This window comes from Myotis myotis, unplaced genomic scaffold, assembly GCF_014108235.1.
Source record: "Myotis myotis isolate mMyoMyo1 unplaced genomic scaffold, mMyoMyo1.p scaffold_m19_p_12, whole genome shotgun sequence".
Taxonomy (NCBI): Eukaryota; Metazoa; Chordata; class Mammalia; order Chiroptera; family Vespertilionidae; genus Myotis; species Myotis myotis.
Window position 1 is genome coordinate 54,141,976 of NW_023416316.1, and position 20,111 is coordinate 54,162,086.

General features: G+C 40.2%; 1 protein-coding gene across 2 annotated transcripts in view; it reads right to left on the bottom strand.

Moving 5' to 3' along the window:
• Positions 1–599: 599 nt before the first annotated feature.
• Positions 600–20,111, bottom strand: part of MPDZ (multiple PDZ domain crumbs cell polarity complex component) — a 175,935-nt gene continuing 156,423 nt past the window's right edge. For both annotated transcript variants that reach the window (XM_036331164.1, XM_036331163.1), the window contains 15 exons: positions 18,861–18,953; positions 18,699–18,773; positions 17,086–17,260; positions 14,784–14,929; positions 13,781–13,864; positions 13,375–13,568; positions 11,074–11,221; positions 9,168–9,254; positions 8,196–8,286; positions 7,282–7,325; positions 6,341–6,463; positions 4,818–4,922; positions 4,153–4,265; positions 3,016–3,139; positions 600–1,177 (listed from right to left, as the gene is read on the bottom strand). In XM_036331164.1, coding sequence (XP_036187057.1) covers positions 1,031–1,177; positions 3,016–3,139; positions 4,153–4,265; positions 4,818–4,922; positions 6,341–6,463; positions 7,282–7,325; positions 8,196–8,286; positions 9,168–9,254; positions 11,074–11,221; positions 13,375–13,568; positions 13,781–13,864; positions 14,784–14,929; positions 17,086–17,260; positions 18,699–18,773; positions 18,861–18,953 — 1,749 coding nt within the window. In that variant the 3' untranslated portion in view covers positions 600–1,030. The remainder of the gene's footprint in view (positions 1,178–3,015; positions 3,140–4,152; positions 4,266–4,817; positions 4,923–6,340; positions 6,464–7,281; positions 7,326–8,195; positions 8,287–9,167; positions 9,255–11,073; positions 11,222–13,374; positions 13,569–13,780; positions 13,865–14,783; positions 14,930–17,085; positions 17,261–18,698; positions 18,774–18,860; positions 18,954–20,111) is intronic.

The following is a 20,111-nucleotide window of genomic DNA, read 5'->3' on the forward strand; positions in this document are numbered from 1 at the left end:
CATTGTATTATAAGATGTTAATATAAAGCAATGGGGTAAAGTTATGTTAATCCCCTTTAATTTTTCTATCGATTTTCTAATGGCATACAAGCAAAATAACTACCAACACATTGCTTTTCTTCTCTCATTTAGATGATACTAACTGAAAACCAACTAACTGCACAGCGCGCGAACACGTTTTTAGTGTTGCATCCGTTAGAGCCAGCGCTGAGGTGCTGAGAGCCTTCGATGTTCCTCCACAGCTAGCACAGCTGCTTTAGAGAGAAATGACAGTCGGTACAGGGCGGCAACATCACTTCACTTGTAGAATCACAGGAGTGTTTTATAACAGGTCAAAAATGAGCACGACCACGGCCATGTGCCTCAAATGTTTTCTTTACAAACTTAGGGACACTGCTTTAGAGATTTGCTCTTTCCTCCATCTCAGAAACCACTTTCAGAGGAAACAATATATGTGCATGTTAAAGGTGGGAGATGCAACTTTTTATAATATTCAAATATTTTAAATACTGGTTATTTTTAAATTTTTTAATAGAAAGAAACTGATTTTTTTTTTAAAGTTAGTACTAGGGAGAGGGATAGATTGACAAAACGAGGCGTTTTTCATAAAACTTGACATTTCCTTCTTTATTTTATATTTTCACCCTGACTAAAGCCATTTCTCATGGTTAGCTTTAGAATTATTATTTTTTCTTCCTCTACTAACCAGTTTAGCAGGTAATAATTCTTGCCCGTGTCACTATAAAATGCCAGGTGTCTTCAGGAAGAGAGAGCGATTTCACTATGCCAACAGCCCTACCTTTGAGTTTACGCTCACCATAGGTAAGGAGGGGGGAAGCATGAGGCCAGTAGGCTGTCAGTGAGAAAACCAGTGGCACGTGAGAGTGACACATGTGAACGGTGGCTCCCCTACAGCCTCGAAGAGCACGGGGAACACAGCCTGGGAGAGGCACCCGCAGGGCCAGTTCTGTTCTCCCCGCAGGGTGGGATGGGAGCGAGGGGTTGCGTTGGCTCGACTCTGGCGGCCGCTTCAGGAGAGAACCGTCAGGGTGACCGTGCCTTTCGTCCGCTTCAGGATGGCCACGGCTTCTTCGTGGGTCACCCCTTCCAGACTCTGCCCATTGACGGCGATGATCTGATCGCCCCTTTTCAGACGCCCATCCTCGGAGGCTGCTCCCTGCAAAGATAAAGTAGGCTCGTTGACGTCTCAAAAAATGCTGCCTCACAGGCTTACAACAGAACAAGACCTGGGCAAGAATGTAAGTGGACCTGCAGGTCCACGCGGCTCTCCGTGCTCCCGGGGTGCTCCACAGCCACTCAGCAATCATGAGCACGCACGAAGGAGACCTTTCTCCTGCATGGTTTTAGCAATGGAATTCCTATTTGAGAAAGATTTAGCAGTCAACAGATTAGCTGAATGGTTTGTTTGGCTCTTCAGCATAGCAGGTAGGAACCCAAATTAATAAAGAGTATTTGGGAATTTGCCTAGTAGAAATGATTTCATAGAATCTAGGATTTTTTTTTTTTTAATCCTGCAGAAAGAAACAAAGGATTAGGTGGGAACAAAAGCAGTTTTTTTTTTGTTTGTTTGTTTTTTTTAATTAGGACAAGGGCATGAGGGCTGTGAAACCCAAAGGTTTGCAGAAGCATAAAGTCCACATGTATGCTGACAAGGGCAGGGCAAGGCACAAATCCTGCTAATGCTAACATAAATTCTTTCTGTGGTTTTAAAAAGGCAGCTCATGCTTGCTGGTACTTTACTTTCCAAGGGGAGGTGGAGTGTTCATATTCTTTGTGGGCCCTAATGATTAAGACTAAACACAGACATTGCTGTTCAAAAAAGAACCAAATCTTAAGGCATGCTTATGGAAGGCATTTATGCAATTAAATATAAGATTAAAATACTGAGAAGTTAATGAGAATCCATAATGATGAAATTCTTAAAATATGTTCTAACTAGCATGCCTTAAATAAACTGTTCCCGGGCTGAGGAAAAGGCCTGCGTGACTCTTCTATTCACTGGCAAAGTGGTTTGTATTTTTGGACTTACCGGTGGCTTTTAAAAAATCTCATAAATTAAGTCTATAGCTTCATTGCTGTATATACGGTATTTTAAACTGGTTAAAATACTAATTTTTTTCCAAAATAATAGAATGAAACCTCCATTGGTAGGCACTTTATGGACCACAGCACTAATCTCAAGCCCCTGGTGTTCCTTTGCTGTGTAAAATTTTCAGATTTTAGATTTTCTCCTATAGGAAATTTTGTTCAAATTTTGTAGTTCCTCAAAAATGCCTTAACATATTAACAATAATTCTATGGGTTTAAATTATTTTAATACTTCAGCAAAGCCACAGTAACTTTATTCTTTCTTATTCTAAACACTCTTAACACAGAACAGGTTTCTATATAATTACAACACTATACTAATGGTTTTTATTTTTTTTTTAATTAAATCCCTTAATTGCAAATTCTGATTTATTACAGGTGACAAAGCTTCTGGATACTCTTCAAAATATTTTAGTTATTATTTTTCTTTTATTCAATGGCATTAAACTGCAAAATAAATGCCAAATTAGTTAATCTGCATGTCAATTTTATATACTTTTCTGTTCCTGTTTTATATTTCACAACAAAAAAATACCAAAAAAAAGAAATGCCAGCATATTAGAGCATACATATTTAAAGTGCCCTATTTTCCAAAGACATTCAGTCATATGCCACGTGTTTTCAAAAGAAAAAATCAGATGTTACTGTCTAATGATCATTAATATTTTTATGTATATTAAGAATTCCCATGGAATTTCAGTTTGAGCCTTTTTTCCTTAAAACATAACTAAACCTCAAATTGTACAAAAATATTTAATGATCCATTCCTGTAGGGAGTTCCAAAAGAAAATGATCAACTGTTAACCATTTGGCATTACCTCGGGCCATAAACTAATAAGCCAGCTGCTGACCACTATTAATGAATGTTTAGTGGGGGAAGAGGGTGGTTAAAATTTGCAATCTTACCTTCGCAAATACTGTTTTAACGTAAATGGGTAAGTCTCCGTGAGGGCTGCCATACCCTCCTACTATACTGAAGCCCAAGCCATCTGGTCCTCGGTCCAGTGTAATAGACTTACACTGAGGAGGTCTATAGTAAAAGGAAGGAAAAACAGTGTCTAGATTCAAGAATTTACATATTATTGTGCATCAGCAAGTTAAGGATTATGTAAAACTAGCATCATTCTCTGTGTTACTGATGGTGAGTACATTACTGGTATTTTGGGCATGCTTGAATTGTCAGTCAGTGTGTGCTAGGCTCAGATTTTAAATTTACATAATCCAATGAGATTCTATTTAACACCCTAACTCTATTACTCATTATCAGTTCTCTTAAACTAACATATTCACAGCAGGTGCTCATTGCATGGAGAAGCTTATTCTTTTTTCCAGTGTATTTAAAGTGAGAGAGCTGCCCTAGCTGGTTTGGCTCAGTGGATAGAGCATTGGCCTGTGGACTGAAGGGTCACAGGTTCGATTCCAGTAGAGGGCGTGAAGGAGGGAGCCGATCAGTGAGTCTCTCTCATCATTGATGTTTCTCTCTCTCTCTCTCCCTCTCCCTTCCTCTCTGAAATCAATAAAAATATATAAAAATAAAATAAAATAAAATAAAGTGAGAGGGCTAAAGCGTAGAGGACCATCTTGGAATAAGTCATAAACATCAGTATTCCCAAGCTCTGAGAAAAAAAAATCAATGATCAATAATGTAAAAGCTGCATCAAATTATTTAAAAATGCTAATATGCTCCTCTATTCTCTCTCTATGTTCTAATTCTTTTGTACTCACATGGTGAATACTGTGAATTTTTTAATCAAAAAGATGATTGAGTAGGCAATGTTGGAATTTTTAAAAGGATAGGTCTGGCTTGTTCCATGTCACACAGGGTAGTGACATCAAGACTAAAATGTACTCCCCCAAAACTCAGAGCTGACAATGTAGGGTACACAGTGGCATGTCTATCTATCTATCTTTGATAAAATAAATCCGTGCCATAATTATTTAAAAGTTTAGAAACACTTGATTTTTATATTTTATCCCTCATCTCCTGTTATTTCACCTTTATGTGACCGGTAGGGACCTACACACCATAATATATGAGCTCACCCTAGGTCATCCTGAAATATACTGCTTGACGTCAACCCAGTCAAAGGAAGACTGGAACTGGCAGGCTCCTGCTGGTGCCCTGTGACCACACTCACATCTCCCCCAGCTACCACCTGTGCAGAGGAGAAGGATACAGAGAAAAACACAAGTTCATGTGATGAAGGATCAGTAATTTTTCTTCAAAAGCAGCATTTGCACTAAAACATGTATTTTATGGTCCACTTAATCATTTGTTAATATAATATACAGCCAAAGAGAGAGAAATTTCACAAGGTCCTGAGGCCTCTTCCACGGACAGTAAAGATATTTTACTACTTCAATTCTATCAAGATCTTTGATGGTTTCAAACATGGTCTCTCATGCAATTAATTTTTAAAGATCTTCAGATTACAAGCCACTTACACCATTCTGGCAATTTACTGCTAAGACCTTGCATTTTCCCCCCTTAGATATAATGTGTGAAACAACAAATGCATCAGGATAAATGTGACAGAATGTGTTTCTAACCTACTCTCTTAGAACTCTCAACATAATCATTCATGTTCAAGGGAAACGGTAAATGAAATAAGAGCAGGAGATTTAAGCGTTTTTACTGGTTTAACATGAAAGCTCCTGTGTCCTCAAGCTCCCCATATTCTGGGTTGTGCTTGGGAGAAAAATCTTACCTGCATTTCGATGGAGCCAGAAGCACTTTTCAGTAAGTTAACTGCTTGGGTGTGAGTCATCCCCTCAGTGGAAGTGCCACCAATAGTGACAATCCTATCCCCAACCTGCGAGGGAGAGAAAGTAACAGTCATCTGCAAAAGCAGCTGCAGAGAGAGGGACACTGAGGCCTGAGCAGTCCTTTCCTTCCCACCCTACACATCACACATATACTGCTATCAGCAACGGAAATCTACCCAAAGAAACCCCTAATTCCAAGCAGCAGCAACCAGAAGACAAAGTTATACATAATGACTGAGTCCTACAGTCTCCAGGGGGAGGGGGAAAATCACTCTTCTCTTTGTTTCTCCTGGGTAAGACATTGCTTCCTATTAAGAAAATAAGATATCCGATGCTCTTTGGAAACCAGAATTTCTCTGGACATTATAATTATACACATTATACTTGACGATATAAGTCAGGGGCGGGCAAACTGTGACCCAAAGGCCACGTCTGACCCACTGCTTATTTTGGTGAACAAAGTCTGCTATACTAACCTGGGTGCACTCATGGGGCAGAGCTTGTCATAGGCCCTCATGTCCACAAGCCCTAAAAGGGTCAGTGGCCATCACAGAAGAGTTTTCTGACCCTTGTGCTGTGTGTAACAATCAATTTTTAAGTGTCGTTCATATATATATATACATATAGATAGATAGATAGATAGATAGATAGATAGATAGATAGATAGATGGATAGATATAGATATAGATATCAAAGGAGACTGGACCATTCCCCATGTGGACACTATTTAAACTAAGAGGTGGCTATGTTTCGAGACCATTTTGACACGAGGCCACACAGACTTTACTTTACAGACGTGAATGGAATATTCACGATTTCACGACTGAACGGTTCGCATAAATTCCATCACAGCGCTCTATGTTTGGATAATCCCTCAACTTGGAAGCACGTTTTGTATAGTTTGACAATTTTTGTCACATTTACAGGAGGCCTGCAGTTTGTGACTTCTTGAAACACAAGAGTCTATTCTGGTATTATTATTTCTGAATTATTGTATTATGTATTTGTATTGCAACTGTAAACCTACTTTTGTCCATGCTTGTATATTGAACTGTTGCAAAACTGATAATCCAATGCAACACGAATGATCATTTTCAACTTCATAAAGTTCAATCAGCATTTAAACTATGAAATGTGTAAGGAAAACATTTTCACCCCATACTGGTGTTCTGAAACACTTCCTGTTTTAACTTCTTCTATAGAGTTTTAAACAAGTAAAAAATTTAAGAAACTACAGTAAATCTTCTCATTTAATTTGCTTGCAAATGTGCATACAATAGCAAATTCTCCTTTCTTTTACTTTTCTGCATCTTTTACTCAAAGCAAGCCCTGCTGTGGTTGGATTCACTGATTTAAAAGCAGATACAGACATTTAAAACTGCCTGCAACCGGTGGCAGATTCAAAAGGTTTATCAAAACTTTTGCCAAATTTGCAAAGGTGACCAGAACCATTAGTTCAACTTACTCTGAGTTTCTGGGTCTGAGCTGCCACCCCATTCGGGTGCATCATTGCAATAAATATAGGAACGTCACCAAGTGGGCTGCCCACTCCTCCAGCAATGCTGATTCCCAGTGAATCAGTAGGCCCCTGCCATGGAATAGAGAGAGTATTTGGGTCAATATAGTATTTTAATTGACTTTTGATTTTTTTTGGCACAATATTCTATAGTTAACAGATCCTCTAGGTGTAAGGGTGAAAAATGAAGCTCAAAAATTGCATTACTTTATCTGACACAGGTCCTCAGTGTGACTTAGTGAGGGAAATAGCATCTGCGAAAGAAATCACACCCGTGAAGTGAAAATCATGTTGTGAACTGACAAAGAGCAGGTACGCTGATGAAGTGAAACGGGCGCACTTCTTCCAACCAGAGAGGCCTGTGTCCAGAGCCAGGAACCCCCACTTACAGACGCTGGGACCTGGAACAAGTCCCCTCCCCTCAATGAACACTAGACCTTCACTCACAAAGTGTGACCACAGGCCTCTCACAAAGGGCTGCCGTGCACAGTAAGTGAGAGGCTGACGGGGCGCACAGAGCGTCTGCAAGCGTGTTCAGCACACAGGAAAGGCTCAAGGAATCGTAGCTGCTTTTATCTTCTCTCTGGTGCACGGCTGCTGGCGGAATCTGCATCTGGAAATAGGAACTATCTCCTGAAGGCAGCAGCCTACTCATCTGTGTGAGGTCGGGGCCGCGCTGATGCCGTTTTTGACAATACAGCACGTGCCAACAATGACTTTTCAAACAAGGAGCTACAATGAGAAAACTCAGCAAAGACTGACTATTTCTCCTGTGTATCGTACGTAACTTTTCAGACGGATAAAAAGCTTCTAGGAAAAGACCTATGCAGGTGCCTCTGAAGTCAACAGGGTTTGCACTGTTTTCTTCCCCCCACAAACCCCTGAGTTACCTTTTTTATTTCAACTGTTCTTAATCCCTGTATTTCTGATGCCACTAAAAAGGTGAAAAAGACAAAATATGGTTATTAAAGCTTTTTAAAAATTCAGTCAATGTCAGGAGCTAGATGGGACTAAATGACACACCCTTATTTTTTTTTTTTAAAGGGCTCTAAAGTTGCTAGAAACCATGATTAAGTCTGTCTCACACGAGGACTCTATTTCTCCAGTTGGAAAAATGCACACACTGTCCCATTACTTCTTATTTCAAGCACGAGTTATATAACTGAATAATCCCCTTTGAGTGAGACAAGGACAGAATGTGGTTTGGACAGAAAGACACATGTGCACAGCTGAGAGGAATAAAGTCATGGGTGCATTAAAAAGAATTCATGGACGGAAATGCCTACATTTCTAGAATATTAGTCATATTGCAAACAGAGAATGCCATATGGTTAGTTTCTTCAATTTGAACAACTTTCAACTGATGCTCCAAGCCAAAAACCCTCTGCATCATGATTTCATGTAATTAAAACACAGGAGGATCATATTAATTTTTTTCAATCAAAAATTGTGCAGTCCTCATGGAAAAAGAAGGCTTCTCTTAATGGCATCTTCTGATTAATCGGTGTTACATAAAACAAGGAAGGGAAATAAAAATCAAATATACCAATAGGCTCAGTGGGAAAAAAAATACAGAATGCGATTCTAATGTTTGGTATGTCTTGTAGGGTAAACATAAGACGGGAAAAGCTGCTGTAGGCATAGCTTCACGTCGTTCTGAGTTTTTGCCAACACACATCTTTCCACCTGGAATAGTAGGTGGAATGATTTGGGGGAAAGAGAGCTCAGAGGTAAATTAAAGCAGGAAGGAAAATCTGTCAAAATCAAACCAGTAAATCATGCTTAAACATGCAACCAATCTTACATGCGTTCTTCTTTGAGCTGCTTTCCAGCGACTCGGAGGCACTGGACCCAGACAGCGGGAACGTGAAGGACGACAGGCTGCATTCGCTCATCTACACACGCAAAACAGTGATTTTAGAGAGTGTGAAAGAACAATAGCCCCTCCACACCACTTATTTCAGAATTCAATTCTTCTATGCATCTAGAGAGAAACACCTGTTAAGTAACACTGGCATTTGATAACTGGATGGGCATTTAAGCAGTTTCTACTGACTTTATATTCTTTTTAAGGAAGACTTTGCGTACTGACCTAAATAAATTGAAGCTAAAAGGATGGATGAAAAAGATTCCAGCCTACCTAAAGTTTTAGTGGATTTTCATAATCTCATTCAAGCTAATCCTCTAAATTTAAACTGATACTGTACACAGATGGGGCTTCAAGACAGAATTGGGGCCAGTCAACAGGAAACTGATGGTCACCAGCGAGGGGTGAACAAGGGGTCTGCATGGACACATTGATGAAAATGGGCTTCTATCATCAGAAGACAGGAATGGCGAGAGGGGCTTGACAGGAGACCTAACTGTGTAACTCCGTCTTTTACATGTGTGAGATGCATCTGCAGTTCACTTACCTGGGATTCTTTTCAGTTGAGTACAGATGGATCAATGTTAATTATAAAATACTGTAAAAATAGAGTACCTTGGTAGGCTTTCCTACATTAACTGGTTAACTTTTGAGATTATGAAAAAAAGAGTCATGTCAGAAAATAGAATAAGTTCCTTAGAATGCCTAAACACTATTCAAGAGCTACACCTTGCTTCCCTGTCCTTCAGCTCTTGCTCTTCCCTATCTCAGACTCTGCGCCCCACTGTGCCCAGCTGCCGAGAGCCAGGCCTGTGTCCACGACCCTGAACCAGCCCACAGGCAAGACCATCTTTGAGTTCCTTTTGGCGTGTGGCCTGCAGTGCCCAGGTGAATCCCAGAGCTACCTACCTGGCTGCTCTGGGAGGGCCTCCTCTCTGAATGGAATGGTCCAGCTTTGATTCTTCCCACTTCCAAGGTCACTGTGCCTAGGGAACACTGGGGGAGCAGTGGGTTTATGGAAATGTTTACATAAAGTGCTACAGTTATCTTTAGGAGCACTTTTTACTCTTTAAGACTGAGTTTCTAAAGGCATCTTCCTTTTGGAATTTCCATAGTCAAGGATACCTTCAAAGCTTTGTAGAAAGACGCTTTTTAAAAAATAGAATTAGTCAAAGTAGTAACAACAAGCAGCAACAGCCACACCAAATGTCTGTCGTATGACCTCATAATTTACATGGGGACTCATAATTTACACTGAGAACTGGGCAATTATCTCAGGAAACACACTGATTTAGATAGGCTAAATGAACTAAATAACTCAGGTTCTAAAAACAAAACAAACAATAAAGCAACTTATTTTGCTCTTAATAGCAGAGATACTCAGATAAATGGCTGAGCTCTCTATTGTTCCACTGTTCCTGAATAAACAATACTTAAATTAGCCACGTTACCATAAACACAAAACAAGGACTGAAGGCCATTTCCCCGTGGCCCTTTACGGGAAAGGCATTACATCACAGGCTGCAAGAAATGCTACACAGTCTCTGGTGTGGAAACAACGCAAGGGGGTGTTGGGCGGCTGGGCTTTTGCAGTCAGACACACTGTTCTAAATCAGACTATGTGATTTACTGGCTGTGAGACCTGAACAGATTTCTAGCTTGATAAGTCTTTCCATTTTAAAAATGGAGACCATTCTAGATTGCTGTGATAGGATAACTTAGGACAGTGTCTAGCACAAATTAGTACTTCCACAGGTATTATTATGCTGCTTCTATGACAGGGGTTACAAAAGATGTTTCACTCGTAAGTGTATTGATCACAAATCAAATTTTTAAAAGTCAAAACCTGACCTGCACTATTCATAAGTTGTTTTTCTGTTTGTTTGGTATTTTGCGGGGAGGGGCAGGAACTTATCAAACTGTTCTTGAATCTACTTATATTTCTAGCTTACATAGCTGCAGGGGTTAACCAATTCCATGCATTAATTATTCAATGTGAGAAGTTATAACTCTTTCATCTACTTGCAACATATCTCATTTAAATGTCAAGGGAATCTGTTATTATAAAAATTTTTTAGCCCTAGCTGGTTTGCTCAGTGGATAGAGCATTGGCCTGCAGACTGAAGGGTCTCAGGTTTGATTCCAGCCAAGGGCACATGCCCGGGCTGCGGGCTCAATCCCCAGTAGGGGGAGTGTAGGAGGCAGTCAATCAATGATTCTCTCTTATCACTGATGTTTCTATCTCTATCTCTCTCTCCCTCTCCCTTCCTCTCTGAAATCAATAAAGAAATTAAAAAAAAAATTTTAAGCCAAATTTTCTGTTATAAAAGCAATTCACCCTCTATAGAAAATTTTGAAATGAAGAAAAGAACCAAGGATTCCATAGTTCCAATAATCACCTCATAATTATTGTTAAAAGAATTACTATAAGACTTTATTTCACATAGATGTTTCTACACTGTGAATAAAATTTTGTTTCACCTTCTCTATTATGTTTTTTTCATGTTAATTAGTTATCCTGAACATGACTTTTAAACAGATATGTTTGCCATGCACCCTTGCCATAGTTTTGTCAACTGTATTGCTTCCAGTTTTTCTATTATTACCAATAACACTGCAACAAATATCATGTGAAGATTTTGTGTATTGAAGATTATTTATTATGGAAATATAGTTTCTTACTTATCTTTTATTTGTGAGAACATTTTAAATAAGGAGGAGTCAGTACTTGTTGCACTGAGCTAGCTCAAGGTTAAATTCCTCTTTTTCTATATCATGGCACACAATTACCATATTCTGGGCATTTGATTTTTACCTTTAGCAAAGCGGCAACAGCTTCCTGTGTGGCATTACGGACATCTTCTCCGTTCACCATCAGTATCTGGTCTCCCTGCATCAGTCTTCCATCAGCATCTGCAATTCCTCCTTTGACAATGTCTGATACAAAGACGCCAGTGTCATTTCTGCAAACATAATTTTGATTTTCAATATTACTTTTTCTCAACTGTAATGCAATGCTTATTTAATAAAAGGCTGAAATCTTTTAACTGAAAATTTTATTTTATAAGTTTTTTTTTCTTCTCAAATCAACACTGGGGCAATATTAGAATTAATTTTTATGATAAATAATAGTTGATATCTTATAATATATACTAGATGCCTGGTGCACAAATTTGTGCACAGGTGGGGTCCCTCTGCCTGGCCAGCTGGGGTGAGGGACCATAGGAGGTTGGCCAGCCAGGGGAGGGACTGAGGAAGGTTGGCTAGCCACAGGAGGTTGGCTGTGGGAGCACACTGACCACCAGAGGCCAGCTCCTGTGTTGAGTATCTGCCCCCTGGTGGTCAGTGTGCATCACAGCAACCGGTCGACTGGTTGTTCAGTCACTTAGGCTTTTATACATATAGATTTCATAGATTAAATATGTCTTGCATAAGCATATTTATTTAACAACTATATAATATGTGTAGAAATGGCTATAATACTCATTGTATGGGTCACACAGCTACCAAATGGCAAAACAATGAGATGTAAGAGTCCGTCCTTGGTTACAAAATCTATTATTCTTTCTACACCATAATGAAGCCTTAAACAGATATAGACTTGCGCCTATAAAAATATGCTGCTATTACCATCAACATCATTAACATTATTAAAAATGAGTAACTAATGTGTATCTCAAACTAAGACCATTTGTTACCCCAAACTTAAGTACCCCTGCTGTGCTGCCTTTTATTTTAAATCATTATAGACCTAACTACCAATCAAGAGAGATTTATGTAAAATGAACAAATACTAACCTATTCCAATATTTTTATTTTTATTTATTTTTTTAAAAATATATTTTATTGATTTTTTACAGAGAGGAAGGGAGAGGGATAGAGAGTTAGAAATACTGATGAGAGAGAAGCATTGACCAGCTGCCTCCTGCACACCCCCTACTGGGGATGTGCCCGCAACCAAGGTACATGCCTTTGACTGGAATCGAACCTGGGACTGTTCAGTCCGCAGTCCGACGCTCTATCCACTGAGCCAAACCAGTTAGGGCTCCAATATTTTTTAAAAAGAACTATAAATAAACCAACAACTTCTTGAGATACAAAGGCAACTGAAAGGTGAACTGCACCACTTGCTCTTGCCAAGGTCGTGACCTCAAGCCCTTTCACCAACTGATTGTCTGCTTTCCCATCTTCAGAATAAAGGTGTTGGAACTTACTGTACTATATATTTGCTAATATTTCCTATATATAAATATTTAAATAAATTTGGTACTGAATTTACGTATACTCACCAATATGCCTCCGCAGCCTCTAAAGTTACTGTCTGTCCCCTTTTGATGGCAGGCTCTTGTTCATGCTGATCTTCTCTCTGGGGTATCCTCCATCCTCTTTCAGAAACCAACTATCCTTTACCACTTCTAGCTTCAGCTCAGGCACCTCTTTCTAAAGAAGTTTTCCTAATCTACTTCCCTTAAATAGAGTTACTTGGTTCATTTTGCCTTTGCTTCCATGGATCCCCACAATGCATTTCGGTCACTCATCAACAGATTCCTTTGTTGCAAGAATGCATTTAATTCTCAATCACCAAACTGAGTTTTCTGAGGTCAGGTACCATGTCTTTCTTTTTTTTTTTTTTTTTTAAATACATATATTTCATTGATTTTTTACAGAGAGGAAGGGAGAGGGATAGAGAGTTAGAAACATCGATGAGAGAGAAGCATTGATCAGCTGCCTCCTGCACACTCCCCACTGGGGATGTGCCCGCAACCAAGGTACGTGCCCTTAACCAGAATTGAACCTGGGACCCTTCTGTCCCCAGGTCGACGCTCTATCTACTGAACCAAACCGGTTAGGGCACCATGTCTTTCTTAACTCTGTCCTCCAGAATCCAATATATTTCCCGGCACATAGCAGGTACTCAAAAGTAACAAACAGCTTTTGTTGGGTACTTTCAAAAACCCTCAAAATGCTCACGGGAAAAGTTCAAAACCAGTGTCTTTGGATGTTCCACACTTACAGAACACTAGCTGTTGATAAAGATGTTACTACTGCTACTTCTCTTTAACATACCTCAGATTTCATCATTTCTGAAAGGTCACTATGTTTGCCCTTCTCTTACCTTTTACCAACAATACTTAATCCCAGGCCTTTCCCCGGCTTCTTCTGCAGCTCAATGGTGAGGGTGTCACACACGTCCTCCTCTTTGTATGGGGCCTCATCTCTGTAGAGTGTCAGGCGCACTCTTTGTGGCGTCTGTCTCAGGACATTTATTGCTTCATCATGAGTGGCCTTTCTCAAGTCAATGCCATTCACCTGTTCAGAAATGGGACACGGTCTCTGAGGAACCCAGTGAGTTAAGGAAAATTAAGGAAGAGGGGGGAGAGGAGAAACGGGAGGAAAAGGAGTAGAAGGGAAGTGAGGGGGGAAAGGGGGGGAAGAAAAGAGAAACAGACACACAAAGACCACCCTCCCCAGAGTAGCCTTTTCTTTGTTAACTGTAAAGGTCAAGTACACAGCATCTGTACCTCTAAAATCTGATCTCCAGCCCATAGTCTTCCATCTTTACATGCTGCTCCTTCCTCATACACTTCATGGATAATAATGGCACCCTAAGGACCCAGACAAGACACACCCATGTTTTATCCCATTTTCCCTAGGGATGGTGAGCAGAAATGGAGTCAAAACACACTGCATTTTTATAGACAGTGATACGGGTTACACACTCACAGGGTCCATACGTGAGTCACATATCAAAATTCAAAGAAAAGTATAACAACAATGTTTTTGCTAAAAAGGCTCAAAGAAGGTTAAACTTCTTTCTAATGATCGGGAGGCTTAAAGAAAAAATGGTGAAATATATAAATCACACACATATATAATAGATATACATCATTTCTCCTATCCACACGTGCAATGATTGGATTTCACAAGCATTTCTGACACTTAGAAAAATTTGCCTAGTCCTGGCCAGGTGGCTCAGTTGGTTGGGCACTGTCTTGTATTTCAAAAGTGTTTTGGGTTCGATTCCCGGTCAGGGCATACATCTGCGTTGCAGTTTCGAACCCCAGTTGGGGAGTGTATGGGAGGCAACCGATTGATGTTTTTCTCTCACATCTCTGTTTCTCTCTCAGGGTGAGGATTTAAATAAATAAAAGAAAAAAGAAAAATTTGCCTATGAATAATGCATAGATTCCTCTCAATATGTGTCTAACCCAATCATGTCCAATCAGTAAGAAGTAAATGAAAACACAGCAAGGACTTTGAACTCATAGAAATATTTTGAACCTGAAGGTCATAACCACAAGTTTAACAGAGTCTCACGGAGTCAGACTGGCCTACTCAAAATAAAAACCCCAGTACCCACCCACTTAAATATTTTCCCTACAAATGAAAATAACAAAGAACGATGCATTTTTCTAAGCCTTTATATGTCATTTAATAAAATTGATAGAAAGCTCCCTGACAAGCCTCTCAGGGCTGTCTGAAGGGGCTGCCTATGTGTCAAAGCATCTCTGGGTGTGTCCTCACCAGCAGGGTATCGGCGCCCCCGACGATGCTCAGGCCCAGCCCTGTCCGCCCTTTGGAAATCTCAATTGTTGTTTCGCAGCCCGGGATAATGGGGCAGGTTGTAGGATCAGAAGCAAAAACTGCTGGTGTTGACGACCTGCTTGTACCTAAAAATGAAATGAAATACAAATTGATTAGAAGGCATATGCAGTAAACTCACCACACTGGTTGTCTTTGGGAGAACGAGCAGAAAAATGGGCCCAAGACTGGGGACAAAGAAGACTTCAAAGTCACCTTAATCTTTCAGTGACATTCTAAACCACCAAACAAATATGATTAAACCCTCATTTTTAATTACAGTATGGGCACAAAATTACCTGCTAAATTATTTTCTGCACTCTTCTGCGTGTGGTTGTTTTTTTACATTGCTACAGATACTATGTAAAAAGCAACAAGAACAGAGAGTTGAACTGAACCTCTAGTTTCACTCCAATATTCTACATTCCACTGGAGCCAAACAAACCCTATGAAATCATGGTCGGTAAAGCTCAGAACCGAGGTGTGTGGCAGGACCTAAAACACAGCCCGGGAAGAGCACAGAGCACAGTGAACGTGAACAATTTTGGTCACGGCGCCTGCTTTTCAGGTCTTCTCTGACTTTGTCGCCTTTTCTTCTTATTCCAGAGTCTCTTTTCTTCTGCAACCAGGCTGAGCATTACACAGCTGAACTTAGTTAATACCTGAGTTTATAAAATGTCAAGTGAGACCCACTCACAGTGTCTTTCCTGCATCTCACTTGATGTTTTATAAACTCATATATTACATACTGCTACATATATGCTCATAATTGGATAGACAAGAATAGATCATGAAAAAACAAGGTGAACATACGTTCACACCTCATTTTATTCTAGTCTCCATAGCCTATGTTTAATGATACACCAAAGAGCAGGCAGCAAACAGCATATTTGGGGAAAGCTGGGACACTTGGTAAAGCAGCTTTATAGACAAGATGCTCTTTTTAGGAACTCAGAGACAGACTATTTTCTTGCTCCTGAAATGGTACGAGCAGGTGTAAGATGTTTTCTTTTAGTTATGTTTTCATTTAGCAGTTCATATTTTTATAGACAATGCTATTTAGGGATCAACATAAAATTAAAAATAAGAAAACTTCCATTCAATATTTAAATAATTCACTGAAATACCCTGTCTTTCTAAATAATCACTTTCATTAGATATGTATAACCTAAACTGCTATTTCCTTAAAAAACTTCTAAAGAACTGAATATTGCAGTTTCGAAGCCAAAAGAGATTTTTTCGCCAACTGCAAAAAAAAGTCAATGTGTTTAAGTACTTTTCTTTAATGCTGCAAAGCTTAAAACGTATTGTTTTAGTAAATTCTAGCGTAATTTTTCTTAAAAGATTACTGGAAGAAATAGTTTGTCCCAATATATTAGACTGGCATTTTAATGGGAGAAAAGTGTTGTCCCCGGGGTCCCATATAACCATTTCATTTGACAGGATCTACTGTTAGACCCCAATGACAGCACTCGGATTGACTACAAACACCCGTGGCAATGACCAGCATTTTTAAGCGTTTCCTGTAGTGCCAGGCAACTTTGATTCCTCTGATGAAGTGACATCACTGTATCCATTTTACAGTGTATCCATTTCAAACACTGAGATGAAGTTAAATTACTGCTCAGTATAAAAAAAAGACAATGGACAGCCCTGGCTTGTTTTCTCAATGGTTAGATCACCGGCCCAAGGGCTGAGTCTCAGGTTCAATTCCTGGTCAAGGGCACGTATCACATCTGGTCTGGGAACGAGTGGGAGGCAATCAATCGATTTATCTCTCTTCTGTTGATGTTTGTCTCTCTCTTCCCCCTCCTCCCTTTTAAAAATCAATGGAAAATATATCCTCACTCCTTGGGTGAGGATTTAAAAAAAAAAAGGAAATGTAGGAAACTATGTTTTTAATTCATTAGTCAGATACCTAGAGTCAAGGTACCCTTAGCAAAAGGTCCATGGGGAACGAAGGGTACCACTCCTTTGTTTTAGAGACGAAGAGGCTGAAACTCAGAGGGTGGATGGGTTTCCTAAGGCTGGTTAATATACAGCACACACATCACCCGTCTAATGGTCAGTACTCCTTCTTCCCCTTATACCAGCTTTCACCAAAGAGTACCGGGTGCCCTAACTATGGCCTTTCAAACACTGATCTCCAGGCAGGCAGCTGGCTCCCACTCCCCCATGGAGAGCGCCGCTGAGCCTGAGTGGGCCGAGTGTGCCAGGCTGCGGGACTCACGAGACCAGCCCTTACTTCGGACGGGCTCCGGTTCCGGGGAGCCAGGTGGTGGGACCATCGGAGCCTGGGAACTGTTCTTTTTTTCACCATTGGATGTACCAGCTGCTGAAGCAACAGCCTGGGAATCTGGATTCTCGGCCCGAATGGTAAGTTTCACTGTTGTCTTTGCTGATTTCAAAAGGCTGATAAACTGGCAGGGGGTTGGTGTGAAGGGGAAACAAAATTCAGAGACAGAGACAAATTAGTAGGCATATACAATGAAGTCACTATTATAGTTGGAATCTAAAACCATCTATGGAGGAGAGAAAAGTCAGAGGAAAATTCTTTCCTTGTCAAGATTTGAGGGGCCAAGAAAGAATGGTTATAGTTTCATTGCAGTTTCCTCAATTGTCTAATATTAAGGCCACAGTTACCTTCTACTGTAAGTCCAGTTCTGACTCTCCTCTTTCTTATCTAAGTATAGAGCTTTCAACTTTGTATATTTCCAATTAGTTACATCCATTTCTTTGGATCACTGCCTAATATATATGGGATATTTTACCACTCCTGACTCTACAGAGAATCTGAAGCAGCCTACACAAACATTTAAAAAATGGAATCGGGGTGGGAACTAGGTGAAGGGAAGGAATGGGGGAGGGGGCACATCTGTAATACTATCCATAAAGATTTGGAAACAAAAAGCAGGATAAGGAAAACTATGCAACAGAAAAATCAAGTCAAATGGAAAGTTATGTGAGTTAAAGGATCAACCTCTACAATTAAAACGAAATGAAACAAATGATTTCAGCTTCTTGCTGGCCAATGTAGAAATGGAAGCATTTGCACACCGACTCTCAAGAGGCCTGCTCCTCGCACTTCTGTATGAAAGGCCTCAAGTGAGATTCCTAAGGATTATGAACACTTCTGAGGAAGAGGAAATGCAGGTACAAATAAATGTTAATCCCAATAAAAGTTATACATATTTTTTGGGCTAACTTCAGCTGGCTTTATCTCATATTTAATGGCTGACTGCTAAAATCTGCTTATAAAGCAATATGCATAGTGGCTACTTATGGGACCTAACATTCATAAAAAATGTTCCTTGGTCTTGACACTAAGTTGACCCTTGTTTAGAAGTCTAAACTTTTCCTAAGGGAAAATGGAAATGATACTTTATAAAAAATGTCCACTAATTACTGAATTTACCAGGCAACATAAAATAGCTCAACACAGCCTTCACTGAAAAATAGTAAACAAAAATTGAAGAACTTCCAAATAATCTCTTCCTTTAAGGCTATCTGTCTATTATAGCCACATGGCTATAATTTCCAATGGCCAACCACACAGACAAACATATGGTCAGTACTCCTTCTTCCCTTTATACCAGCTTTCACCAAAGAGTACCAGGTGCCCTAACTATGGCCTTTCAAACACTGATCTCCAGGCAGGCAGCTGGTTCCCACTCCCCCATGGAGAGCGCCGCTGAGCCTGAGTGGGCCGAGTGTGCTAGGCTGCGGGACTCACGAGACCAGTACGTACACACAAACACAGGGACACACGCACACACACGCATACTGTGGCCATGCTTAAGGATAGGTTCACAGCACAATTTGTTTTTTGTTGTTTTTTTTTTTAAGAAAAAAAAGTACCTTTTCAACAGGATAGCCAATAACAACTTCATCATCAATAGCCAAGATCTGATCTCCAACTTTGAGACGCCCATCCTAAACGGAAGCATGGAACATTTGAATGATTCTGCAGAAGTAACTTTCTCCTCCACACTTTCTGACATGAAAAGGGGGAGGCCTCACCTTGGCCGCAACCCCGTGCTCTGTCAGACTCTTTATGATGACTCCTCTGAGTGTGTCTTCTTCACTGATAGCAATGCCCAAGCCCCCTTGATCCTAGAGAAATACAAACAAGACCGCTCAGAAAATCTGAAACATCAAATTTATTCAAATGGAAAGGTATGTGGCCATAATTTCTGAACATCATCGTCTACCCAGGGGCTAAAAAAGAAACTAAAACTGTTCTAACATCTATTATTAGAAATTTCTTCTTTTCTTAAGCAAACTTTCAAGTTTTTTAAATGGGAATAAATTCTCCTCCATCAAATATTCAAATACAGGGTGGAGCAAAAGTAGGTTTACAGTTGTTCCTATGGAAAATAATAATTAATCAATAATAATACAGGGACAAGCTGTATTTTCCATACCCACAACTGTAAACTGACTTTTGCCTAACCCGGTATGTTCACTTCTCCCAAATTTCTACTAGCTCTAGTATCTTTAGCATATGTATACTGCAACATATCTCTAGTAACTTTAGCAAAATGTCCTGGAAACAAAAATGCTTTCAATAATTCAATGAGTATAGGATGCTTGAGAATTTTCTTATGTGTAACTGGCTGGCTGAATCACAGTATCCCCCCCGCCCCACCCCCCGGCTTCCTCGTTCTGGCCTAGGCTTGCAAATAACACATGAGCCGGCTCCTACTCCCCCTCTGTGCCTCTTTCTTTAGCAGGTGGGCCGCGATGACTGCTGCAAGCTCTGTCCCTTCTGGGGCTCCGGACCCAGCGTGGTTTCTCTAGGGACTTGTGTTTTGATCTGGTGCAGAGTGAAAATGCTCTCAACTCTGGGCCCAAGGACCTGCCCTGAAAACCTGGCAAGGCTAGACAGCCACACCTACTTTGTATTTTCCACATCTGCTTTTATCAAAACCAAATGTTCCACAATACTGCCGTTTACCTTTAATATTAATGCTCATAAAATTAAAACAGGGTTCAACATTTTCATTCTGGTTTGAGCTGGGTTCCTCTTCCACTACAGTCTCCAAGCAGGGAAATATTAAGCAAAAAAGAGAAAAGGAAATCTCGCCATGTTTCTTCTGAAAGGTATACAAGAGCCAAAGCTTGCTATCAGGCCTTTAGGATCATGACCATGACATTCAGGCCAGGTTCCCTACCTTTAAAGATTGCCAGCATGGGGCTTTTCTGTGGGAGATAAACAATGCCTGACAACCTGCAGGCTCTCCCTGGGCATCTGTCCACCACTGCTCTCCT